The 12,971-nt window shown below is 44.1% G+C and overlaps 1 protein-coding gene across 1 annotated transcript in view; it reads left to right on the forward strand.

Annotated features, from left to right (window-relative positions):
- Slc27a2 (solute carrier family 27 member 2) overlaps window positions 1–9,664 on the forward strand; it is a 39,994-nt gene extending 30,330 nt beyond the window's left edge. Inside the window, exons 8-10 of the mRNA XM_036186292.1 lie at window positions 1,575–1,672; window positions 7,398–7,528; window positions 9,178–9,664. Coding sequence (XP_036042185.1) covers window positions 1,575–1,672; window positions 7,398–7,528; window positions 9,178–9,354 — 406 coding nt within the window. The 3' untranslated portion in view covers window positions 9,355–9,664. The remainder of the gene's footprint in view (window positions 1–1,574; window positions 1,673–7,397; window positions 7,529–9,177) is intronic.
- Window positions 9,665–12,971: the final 3,307 nt, after the last annotated feature.

The following is a 12,971-nucleotide window of genomic DNA, read 5'->3' on the forward strand; positions in this document are numbered from 1 at the left end:
ACTGCTTCAGTTCTTCCTGCTTCTTGTGCCATTTTGTCTCCTACACTCCCAGAGGATAAGGAGTGAACTATTAAGTGTCTCTCCAGCACACAGGACATCCCTTCCATGTTTTCGGAGCCCCAAGTCCACCCAGCTGCTCTCACATGCCCTGCACATTTAGCAGATGCGCTTAGAATAGCTGGGGATTTTCACATTTTTCTAACCAGACCGCTTTTGGCTTTTAGATTAAAACATTAACGTGAAGCTGACCTGGTTGAAGAGGTGGGAAGTTCAGCGCCTTTTTCTCTCCCTTCCTCTGTCATCCATTGCCAACCAAATGGTTTCCCGCAAAATCCCCCGACTAGCATAAGGAAGTTTGGAAGTCAGTTTGGCAAATGGTGGCAAGAATCTCCAACGATAGCTCAGTCCTTCAGCTCAGGGCGGAGACTTCCTTCCTGTGCGAATTCCCTGAGATAGGAATACAGTGTCTGATACAGGTCACTACCCTTTCGTGAGTGACTCAAGAAAGCATCAACTTCAGCTGACTACAGTAGAAAGATCAAAGTTAGATGAGAACCAGACTCACCACAGCCCTGGCCATAGGTATAACCATTTTTTTTTTTTTAATTGGCTTACAAAAGCAACAGATTTTGTTTGGAAAATGCCGTAAGTTAATCATTCTTTCATCCATCTCTTGAGAGTTGGAATTTTATGCCACCCTCATTAAGAAGTTACTTTGGAAAATTGGGGAGATGGCTAATACAGTATTTGCCTGGCAAGCACCGGGACCAGAGTTCAGTCCCCAGAACCCACATTTAAAAAGCTGGGCTTGATGCTACGTGTTTGTAATTGAACCCTGGGGAGGCAGAAACAGGCAGATCCCTGAGCCTGCTGGCCCATCAACCACTCTAGCCAATTTGTTGAGCTCCATGCTAGTGAGAGATCTTGCCTTAAAAGAGTGGACAAGCACTCAAGGGTGTCCTCTGGCCTCCACACACGCACACATGCATACGCACACTTGCACAAAACATATGCACACATGCACATATGCACACTTATATAAAACATACACATGCACACACATACACACACACATACACACAAAATACTTTTGAGAGACCTAAAGGGTATTTTTATAAAACCCCTAATTCTTAATTAAATTTAAAAAAAAAAAAAAACACCTGTCTGGGCCTTAACATTACAATCTTTATGTAATAAAAGTATGATTTTTTTCTTTTTAACTAAAAGCTGTGTTGTGTGAGAACTTGAAATAAATAAGATATTAAAGGGGAAAAGTGAGAGACCGAAACAAAGCTAAAAGAAGTTGAGATTTATTTCTGACATCCAGCAACTTTCTTAGCCTAGTCTGGATTTCACGTTGGAACACGATCGTATCTATTATGCTTTGTGTGACAAGATTGAAATTCCACATTCTATTATCTAGGTCTAGACCCTTTTGCCTGCAACATAACGCTACAAGTGAGCTGGGAGTTTTAGGGAACCAGTATGGGAATACCAGCCTCCTCACCAAGGTCTAAAAGAAACACTGACCGGAGAGCAAACGTGACCTCAGCTAACCTTTGCTTTTCTCCCAGGTGGAAGGGAGAGAACGTAGCTACCACTGAAGTCGCCGACATAGTAGGACTGGTTGACTTTGTTCAGGAAGTGAATGTTTATGGAGTACCTGTGCCAGGTATGTAGAAGACACCGTGAAGCTATCTGAACCCACACAGGCACTGAACAGAATCATGACAGCAGGCCAAAGTTTGTGGAGCTTTCTCCCCGTGCCTGGAGAGTGAAGCTGCTGTCAACCAGCAGGGTTTAGGGCATCTCTCTCTACCCCATGCACCACTGTCAAAGGAATTCAGTGCAACTGGTGTTGGCCTGCCTCTGTGTTTTAGCTGCTGCTCAGTTTAGTTCTTAGGCAAGGGAGGTCTCCTACTTCCAAGTCTCTGTTTTGGCATACCTTGAGAGAGCTTGAGGGCTGTAAAGTGGGCTATTGCAAATAGGAACAATTATAGTTTTTAGAAAGAAAACTGGGAAAGGGCGAGTTCTGTTCAGCCTCTTTTTGTAGAACAAGTTCCTAAGAGCAGACCAGACCCTGAATTTCAGAATCACCAAGAGTGGAGTCACTGAGGTGTCTGCAGATCTGCCTCTGCCAGCAGGGTGGGAAAAAGCCTGGCTCCAACACCTGTGGGAAATTTCACAAGTCCCTCAAATTAGGGATAACACTGGCCTTGCAGTTGAAATTGTTTTAGTTGCAATTGAATAGTTAAAGCTAATTTATTTCAGCTTCATAAATACCAAACATATAACTAGAGTTACCATAAGTATCAATTATTTTAATTGTAAATATTAAAGAGGATTAAATTCTCCAAGTCATTGCCCAAATATAAGGTGTCAGGCTCTTATTGTTCCCAAAACTGAGTGTTTGGGATTCTCACCGTTTATTCAAAGCAGAAATCAAAATGCCCCCTTTCCTGCATGCTGACAGTGTCATATTTGTGTGACAGAAGTTTTCCTGGGGAGATGCAACATGATCATCTACTCACCCTCGATAGGGAGCCCAAAACAGACGCCACCAAAGTCCAGCTTGGCGAACCAATGAGTTTTATGGGGTGAGGGGTCACTTACAGGAGCAGAAATGACTCAAAGACAATTGCATCACCAAGGCCACCCCAGCATGGGTGGCAGCACACCAAGCTGGAACCTGGAGCATACCTCACAGCCTGCAGGCAGCTCAACAGGCTGGACAGGGTCCTTTCCAGGTGCCTCAGTTGGTCTAAACCTCTTCCAGGCAGGCCAGCTGGTTTCTGCTGCTTCCAGGCAGATGGTCTGGTCTGAGAGTCTTTGTAGTTGGCTTATCTGGGAGTGACTCTCATCGGTCTTTATTGTTTACTCTGGCAGGGCAGGGAGTTCCTGAATCTTTTTATTTACCTTACTACATCACCTTATTTATTTTTTGTGAAAGTTTTTTTTTTTTTTTTTTTGAGCTGAGGATCGAACCCAGGGCCTTGTGCTTTCTAGGCAAGCGCTCTACCACTGAGCTAAATCCCCAACCCCAGGTTGTTGTTGTTGTTGTTGTTGTTTATTTCCATGCAATTATATATTATATGTAAAACACTTTCTCCCGGGCTGGAGAGATGGCTCAGAGTTTAAGAGCACTGGCTGTTCTTCCAGAGGTCCTGAGTTCAATTCCCAAGAACCACATGGTGGCTCACAACCATCTGTAATGAGATCTAGTTCCCTCTTCTGGCCTGCAGGCATACACACAAACAGAACACTGTATAATAAATAAATAAATAAATAAATAAATAAATAAATAAATAAATAAATCCTTGAAAAAAAATATTCTCCCTATATCCTATTCTCCCTTTTCTCATCCATCCACCACCCAGATTTCTACTTCCATGTTATATATGCATACATGATTTTATATATATCTATAAAATCCAAAATAACCACAAATGAGAGAAAATACATGATATTTGCCCTTTTGATGCTGGCTTAATTCATTTAGTATAATTATCTCCAGTTTTATCCATCTCCCTGCAGATGACCTAACCTCAGTCTTCCTTAGGGCTAGAAATTATTCCATTGTGTACATACACCACATTTTCTTACTCACTTGGGTTGTTTCCATACCTCAGCTGCTGTGACTGTGCTGTAATTGCACTGACATGCAAGTGTCTCTGTGGTGAGTTGGAGTCCTTTGGCTAAACACCCAGCAGTGGGCTAGCTGGGTCACATGTTAGATCTGCTTTTGGTTTTGCTCAAGAAACCACCATGCTGATTTCCATAGTGGTTGGACTGATTTACATTCCCTTCAGCTGCAGGGTGGGCATTTTTCTTACCTGTTTCCCTATGACCTCATGACAATGATGTGATGGAAAGCATAGCCACATCTCAGGTCAAAGAGAATTGACAATTGGTCTGGAAGGAAATGCAGCAGACCCTCAGCTGAAGTAACACTAGTGTCCAAGTCACAGTTGTCAGCCACCATGACACCCTAGGCTGATATAGCCCCCTCTTAGAGTGGTGGGTATGTTTCAAAGTACTAAAATTTAAACCTTTTCTTAAGTAGCTGGGAAAATCTAGAACATGGATTGAAAGCCAAGTATTTCTCAAAGTGGAGTCTCAGATAAGCAGCATCACCCGAAAACTTGCTAAAATTGTACTATGTCAGGTCCACTCAGATTTGCTTAGTGGGTGGGTCCAGGAAGCAGAACATTTTAAAATCCCTCTAGTGACTCTTAAAAAACCACTAGGCTAGGGGCTGGAGAGGTGGCTCAGAGGTTAAGAGCACTGACTGTTCTTCCAGAGGTCCTGAGTTCAATTCCCAGCAACCACATGGTGGCTCACAACCATCTGTAATGAGATCTGGCACCTGCTTCTGTATACATAATAAATAAATAAATCTTAAAAAAAAAAAAAAAAACACTAGGCTAGGGGCTTGGCATGGCTCAGTGGCAGAGTGCTTGCCCAGCATGCGTTCACAGACTCTGAGTTGGATTCTTAGCTCTCCCTCCTCTACACACACAACATTCAAATCTTATTTAGACACCATGAAAATGTCCTAAAATGTATGGTAATTGGACAATATACTAAACACCACTGAAGTGGTGAAGATGATGAATTTCATATTTTATGCAATTAAAAAAATACAGGCATAATGGCACACAATTGTGATCTTCGCACTCAGTGGACTGAAGTATAAGTCACTTCAAGGTCAGCCAGAGCTAGGTAGCGAGTTCCAGACTAGCCTGGGCTACATAGTGAGGTCCAATCTGAAAATAAATAAATAAAATGAATTTAAAAAGTACAAACAACAACAAAAATCCCACTGAAGTATGAAAAGCACTGAAGCCTTTCTCAAGACGTGGCCATTCTCACAGTCACCTGGGGAAGTTTGTAAATCCCAGAGCTAATGCTTCAGCACTTCTAGAATTGGGATCTAGAATCTCCTGAGTGAGCTGTCAGTTAGGGTTGGCAGTCAGGGCATAGAAGAAGGAAAAGCTCTTCCCTGGGCAGTCAGAACAGGGAGGATCTGTGTTCAGTGTTGTTCAGTAGCCCACCTGAAACAGTCTAAATGATCAGGAAGAGAACATCATCCCCATAGGCAGAAGGACCAATCGTCAAATGGACTTGTTTCCAGAGTTGGGTGACCACCAGCTGGGCATGTAAAAAGATGCTAGACCCTCTTCCATCTGAGAATTCTGAAAGAATTCTTAGAGCAGTGGAAGATTAGAGATGAACTCTAATGCCCCCGCTCCCCAGCCCCATGTTCTCAGTGTCACTCTGACTGTCATCTGGCATCCTAGCCATCGTAGACAGCTAACCCAAGCCTGGGAACACAGCAGGCCCTTCTCAAGCAGGTGTGCATGCACCGGCCGTGACTGTGAGCCTTTTATCACCTTCACACCAGAGAAGAACGTCTAGTTTGGGACCCAGAATTCAGGCATCACACAAGAACAGCCCCAGTACTCTCTAGAACTTCTGGTTCTCAGTAAAACTTTCTGTGTTGATGAAAGTACCCAGTGGAGTAGCCAACAGTCACAGCATGGCTGCTGAGTACAGAAGATAAGGCAAGTACAACTGGAAAAATGAATTTTTCCTTTCTCTTAATCATAATTGATTTTTAGTGTTAATAACTGTGTGTGGGCAGTGGGTGCTATATTAGACAATACAACTCTCAAGCCCTAGCCTAAACCTTCTTCCTGGAGCTGAATTACTCAAGAACAACCAACAGGCCCACCTCCCTCTGGGTCAGGCATTGTCACTACCACAGCAAGGGGTCAGAGCCAGTCAGTGCAGAATATATCTGCTGCTTCAGCTCCCCCATAATTCCAAGAGTAATTACTAGGGATATCTGAGTTCCTGAGGCAAGTATGAGCCCCCTCCTTTTTTTCTTTTCTTTCTTTTTTTTTTTTTTTTTCCTTTTTTTGAGGCAGAGTTTCTCCATGCAACCGCCCTGACTGTCCTGGAACTCACTCTGTAGACCAGGCTGGCTTCAAACTCAGAGATCCACCTGCTTCTGCCTCCTGAGTACTGGGATTAAAGTGCACCACCACCATCTGGCTCAGGGGACCCCTCTTTTGAAAAGAGGCTGGCGCCCTGCCCTCCTCCTTCAGTTCGGAGGGAAACTGAATAAGGAAGCACCTCTCTTTTAAAAAAAAAAAATATCCTTTTGTTTTTGCCTTCTTTAGAGCAATAGGTAAACATATAATCACCATGGGAGAGATTGCAAACGCTGGGGCCCAGGTGACGGAGGACGGCTCCTTCCTCTCTGATTACAGCTAAGTAGTTCAGGGAAGTGGACCCGGACTCCCACTGGGTCTGCTGGATCAGGTAGAATATATATTAATACCTAATTACTACTGTCCTCACAAGCAAACAATGGTAATTGTTCTAATCACCTCTCCACTAACAGCCCTGCTGTCGAGGTCGGTTTTCTCTGTGTGGGGTACGCTCCCTTGAGAGTACTGGGAATGAACGGAAGGACACACAGCTGCTCTCCTGTGCCTGTCTCCACCCTTCTGCCCTGCAGCCTCTCTGAAACACAGAGAAGGGAAGTTGTTGGGAGCTTTGAGTGAATAAATATGTCTCAAAGCAGTATTTGTGCCCACAGCACATGTCGGACCCAACATTGCAAACTAAATGACAAGCCCAGCTCAGTTATTCGTGATGGTGGAGCAAGACCTTTGGCTGGAATCAGAAAATAAAACAGACAAAAAATTCCCTTTAGCTACCAGTTCAGTCGGCGTCCTAGTCAGTTCTGTACAGCTCACTAAGAATAATAGTGATGGCCGCAAGCACAGGAGTCAGAGCCAACCTGCCTGGATCAGTCTCTGATGATGCCTGGTCCTTGCTGTGTGACCTTGAACAAGTTGTTGAATGCCTATAAATCTCAGTTTCTTCATCGTAGAAATGATGGGATCACATCTGCTCCTCCTTTTAAGGTTGTTGCTGTGGTTAAGTAAGAATACACTGAGTATAGGCCATGGCAACTATTTTGGTTTTGGTTTTGGTTTTTGGTTTTTTGAGACAGGGTTTCTCTGTAGCTTTGGAGGCTGCCCTAGAACTCGCTTTGTAGACCAGGTTAGCCTTGAACTCACAGAGATCCGCCTGCCTCTGCCTCCCAAGTGCTGGGATTAAAGGCATGCGCCACCACCACCCGGCTATCATGGCAACTATTAAAGAGTCAGCATAGATCAGTTTTGTTACTTAACTATTGGTTAAAATTCCTAGTTATCACGCATTCATCATAGAACAGTGTGGACATATGTGTTTGAAACAAAAATCATCGGAACTATTCTAAAGAAACCTACTGTTTGTGGTTGCTGCCGTCCAGAGTTCTCTGAGCTGCCAGAGCCTCATGAGTGAAATTACCAGCTGATGTTTTCTCATTCTATTTCCAGGTCACGAGGGTCGAATTGGGATGGCCTCAGTCAAGATAAAAGAAAACCATGAGTTCAATGGAAAGAAACTCTTTCAGCACATCTCAGAGTACCTGCCGAGCTATGCGAGGCCTCGGTTCCTGAGAATACAAGTGAGAACACTTTCTAAGTTCAATTCTCTCCCAGGCTCTTTCTTAGGAAATCGCCCCCTTCTCCCATGCTGACCGCATTTGCCAAACTTTTGCCATACTCACTGGACAGAATTCAGAAAGAAGTTCTGTATTTCAGTAAGCACAGGGAAATACCAGAAATAGAGCACACAGAAATTCGGTCCAAATCTCTTGCCCACTGAAACAATAGGCCAATTTATTCACCTGTAGCCTTGGCAAATAACTAACAAAGTCAGTGTTTGATGAGGTGTCAAAGACACTTCAAGTAAAAATTAATTATCTAACATTGCCGGTTCAGGTTTACTCTTCTGTTTTCTGTGCTTCGGCTAGCATGCAGAACCTTCTTATGCTAGGCAAGCACTCTGCCACTGAGATACATCCATAGCCATGTTGTTCCCAATTCTAAAGAATACAAAATCTGCTGAGGCCCTACCCCTTCCTATAGGGGACATTTTAACTGAGCATCGTCATAACTTGGACGTGTCAAGCGGTCACTGGAGTTGACTCAGTCCTCGTTAAGTACTTTGAGCCCTGTGGTTATGTAACTGAAGACTTGACAAAGTCTAGGGTCCTGAGTAGTGTTGAGTGCATAGGGCTACCTCTGTCAATGCCCATAAAGGGCTGGCATTCGTTTTGCATGCAGCTGGTAAAGACAGGAACATGAACTGTCTTCAGACCTGTCTCATAACATTGAAGGGAGTCTTTAGCCTACCAGATAGACCGACTGGGAAAACAAGAATCCCTTGTGAACAAATGACCCCTCTCCTGCTTCCACCCACTGTAGTTGAAGAGTTTCTCTCCGGGTCCCACCAAACCCCTGCAGTCCTGCATCCCACTTACAAAATAAACACACAGACGCTTATATCATTTAAACTGTTTGGCCTAATGACTCAGGCTTCTAGCTAGCTGTTCTTCTATCTTAAATTAACCTATTTCTATTAATCTATACTTTGCCACGTGGCTCGTGGCTTACCAGTTGACCTTACATCTTCCTTGTCATGGCGGCGGCTGGCAGTATCTCTCCACCCAGCCTTCCACCTCCCAGAATTCTCTTCTCTCTTGTCCCGCCTATACTTCCTGCCTGGCCACTGGCCAAACAGCATTTTATTTATACACAGCGATATCCACAGCACACGCACAGCTGGGATAGCCCGCCTTACCAGAGGCCCCTCTCTCTGCTCAGAGTCTGCACACTGTTGACAGTTCTTCATTCCACATGGGGCCTCTAAGGCTCTCAGTCAGTGGTGACCTAATGCTGTGACCCTTTAATACAGTTCCTCGTGTTGTGGTGACCCCAACCATAAAATTATTCTTGTTGCTACTTCATAACTGTAATTTTGCTACCGTTATGAACTGTAATGTATATAGCTGATATGCAGGATATCTGATATGTGACCCCTGTTGGGATCACAACCCACCAGTTGAGAACCACTACTCTAAGGAAATAAAACAAATCCCTCACTTAGGGCCCCCATGTAGAGCTTCTACAAATGGCAGTGTGAATACTTACTCATCAGCTCTCACAACAAAGGAAACCAGCATGCTGCCAATCTCCACCATCTCCACCCTAACTAAGCCTGTATCCTAACTTACTGTAAAGCACCACTAACACTTAGATTGGTCTTTTTCAGGATACCATTGAGATCACTGGGACTTTTAAACACCGGAAAGTGACCCTGATGGAAGAGGGCTTTAATCCCACAGTCATCAAAGATGCCTTGTATTTCATGGATGACACAGCAAAAACCTATGTGCCCATGACTGAGGACATTTATAATGCCATAAGTGATAAAACTCTAAAGCTCTGAATATTTCCAGGTGACTATCTCATAACATTTCCAGAAAGAAACTCAATAGATTTAGCATAGCCACTTGATGTAATCCAACTTTAATTTGATTGAAGATTTATAAGGTGCAATTTTTTAAGGAAATTATTCAACTAAAAGAAGGACAGTTGTTGTTGTTTTTTTTTTTTAAATTACACCTGAACCTTTGCAAGTAAAAAGATTCAGAGATAATTATTTTTCAATGTGCGCTTGCCATTTGTCCTTGCAAACGAAGCTTTTTGGAGAGAGGGCCTTATTTTTTTAAATACATAATAAACTATATTAACACTAACATATGAAACATTGCTGTCTCTTGTGCTTCTTTCTCTATTCTAAATGCAAATTCCACATCTGTTATTCCAACAGAGAGCGCCATTGGCCGCGGTGTCCTGCTCATCTTGGTAAACAGCAGCAAAGGAGAGGGAAGGAGGGCCAGCAATAACACGATAGGAATCCGGCTCTAGAGTAAGGGGCCCACCTTCCCCTCCTATAATCATCCTAGCCACTCTGCATACAGTAACCAAAGCTAGAAATGTCAGCGTAGTCCCTAAATGTGCTGTCTTAGCTGCCTCTCTACTGCTGTAAAAAACAGCATGGCCAAGACAGCTTAGGAAGGAAAGCTTTTAATTTGGAGGCTCACAGTTTCAGAGGGCTAGAGTCTGTAACCGTCGTGGTGGGACATGGCAGCCAGGTGCTGGAGCAGTAGCTGAGAGCTACATCTGATCTACAAGCATGAGGAGAGAACTAACTAGGAATGGAGGGGCCTTCTGTCATTTTAACACAAACCACCATAGTGCCTGAGCCTGGTGTGTCCTAATTCTACACTTAAAGTATCTTCAGTAAGTATCTTTTTAGATACTTCAAGGGTTGCAAGAATATTTGCCCTCAGGACTCCTGTAGAAGCTATAGGTAAAGAAACAGATCGTTGCTGGGCAGTAATGGCGCACGCCTTTAATCCCAGCACTCAGGAGGCAGATCCAGGCAGATCTCTGTGAGTTCGAGGCCAGCCTGGTCTACAGAGCTAGATCCAGGACAGGCACCAAAACTACACAGAGAAACCCTGTCTCAAGGAAAAAAAAAAAAAAAAAAGGAAGGAAGGAAGGTCATCAGTGAAAGTGGCAAGCATGGGAACAGCCACTATTCAGCTTGTCATATGGAAATTTGGGTCAGATTCTGACAAACTCCCCTGAATTATTCAGAAAACAAAATACAGACTGATTCTGAGTCAGGGTCTCATTGTGTAGCCCAAGTCATCCTTAATTTCATCCTCCTTAGCCCCATTACTGCTGGGATCACAAGCACGCACCACCGTGCCCAGCTGGAAATCCAGATCCTTTAAATGTGATCGCCCCCAATACTTAGAAACTTCCAAACATCTCAAACAAAATATAACGACGGAGCAGAAAACCCTGGCTGTCCAAGGGCCATCCCAGGCTCACACACACCCGAGACCCTGCCTTACATCTCCCAGCTGAAAACCCATTCCGCTCCCCAGTCAGTCTCCTGAGCATGACTCTGTCCAAGGATATGAAGTCATTGGCCCAGGAGGGTTTGGGACTTTGTGAGGTGCTCTTTATCCCTATGCTGAGCTGCCTTCCTTCCTGAGTCAACTCCTTTATTGCCACAAGTCTCAGCTGTGACAGTCTCAGAAGTAGGTCCTTGGTTGCTGCACTCAGGATGTGTCCTTAACCTTACTCAGGATATCACAGTCACTGATTCTACATCCAGAGAGTGAAACCCAGGTCACCTAGTCTGCTTAGAGGAAGCAGAGATTTCTTTCTGGACGGTCTCAAATGACCAGGAGCTGTACCCAGGAATCCTAAATAACAAAAAAAGTGGCCACCTTACTCTGATACATTACTAAAAATAAGGCTAGACACTTCTCTAGGACTGTCTCCACTCTTGTTTTTAAATTTATTTATTTGATTTGTATGGATATTTTACCTGCTTGTATGTATGTGCACCAAGTGTGTGCCGGCTGCTCGAGGTCAGAAGAGGGGGTCTGATCCTTTGGAACTGGAGTTACGATAGCTGTGAGCCATGTAGGTGCTGGGAACTGAACCCGGGTCCTCAGAAAGAGCAATAAGTGCTCTGAATGTCTAAGCCAGCCCCTCTCTCCATTCTTATGGATGGCTGCTAAAGAAGGCTTTTGACTCAAATCACCTCCTCTGTTATGTCTAGCACTACACATTTTCTGAGCACTTAATATGCATAAGGAACGTCAGGACTGCCAACTAGAATGAATATATTACATCTTTATGCGTTTCCCCCAATAATTTGAAATGATTCTTGCTATTTGTCGGCACCTGGAAATTTTTACAAAATCCTGCCCTTGCTTGATTGATCCATTAGTGAGAATTTCAACCCATGACTATTTTTGAGAGTTTTGTGTTATGGAACCCTGACAAAGTAAACCAGATTGTCAGCGAAGGCAAGTCGAAGTGATGATGTTACCCTCTGTCACCTGGGGTATCTTTTCAGGTAATAGGATACCATCTATATACTGTTAGGGAGTTAGAACTCCTGCAGCTGTAGCCTGCTGGGCTCTGACCTCCCCTAACCCATGCTTTAGATTTAGATTACCCAGTTAGAAAGTAAGAGCTGATGTCCTCAGACCCCTGCCAGCTGAGCTTCCTCAGCCTCCCACTTCTCCCAGAGTCCCCCCACTCAGGCCAAGTTCTACAGCTCCACTGTGTGGACAGAGGCACCAGGCAATGACCACAGTCTCTGGGTTTGCATGGGTAAGCCATCACCTGTGAGGGATAACCAGTTTTAAAGACTGGTCTTTCTTCTTTCACAAGGTCAGAACTATGCCTATATGTGGTTGTCTCTGCAACCACCCAGGCCCCAGAGTATCAATCTGTGAGAGGCAAGAAGGAAGTCCGGTTCAACACGACTTGGTAGTCAGTGTTGGTTCAAACTTCCAGAGTCTGACACCGAGCAGTTTGTTTTAAGCACAATTTGAAAAAAAGTTTATTGATATAATATAATACTGAGTGCACAATAACACTTACGGCATGACTACATCAAAACTCTTTGTAAAAGTATATGTGACATCTTCCATAAAGATGGGTTCTGTAGACTGATTATATGTGACATCTTAAGGATCTGGTGTGGTCTCAATCATACAGATAACACAAAGGTCACCAGGCTATTAACCACCTCTGCTCCCAGCCTTCTGGGCTGAAAACAGGTTATATATCTCTCCCTTCGAAGAGACAACTCTGCATGGTTAACATTCCTGCTTTCCTTAGTGCTTGTCTGTGAGCACAAGAACCTCTGTGCCTCTTACACCTGTGACATCTACCTCAACTTCTTCAAGGCTGAGCGGACATGGTGGAAGGAAGTGCAGAAGGAATTTAAGAGCCACGGGAAGGGATGGAACATGATGAATGGAACAGATGTCTTCCAGACATGACATGGCCACTGCACCCATGAAATGAGCTCACAGTAAGAGTTATCTGAAAAGACTTCACAAGATGGAGCCTGTCACAATTCTGTTGTGGGTGGGAAGGGCTCACAAAGCCCCATCCCTCTCTGAAGATTTATAGGCAGTTGGTGATTGCTGGGGGAGAAAAGGATCATTTTCTCCATTAGTG

The sequence above is a fragment of the Onychomys torridus genome, chromosome 4, assembly GCF_903995425.1.
Source record: "Onychomys torridus chromosome 4, mOncTor1.1, whole genome shotgun sequence".
Taxonomy (NCBI): domain Eukaryota; kingdom Metazoa; phylum Chordata; class Mammalia; order Rodentia; family Cricetidae; genus Onychomys; species Onychomys torridus.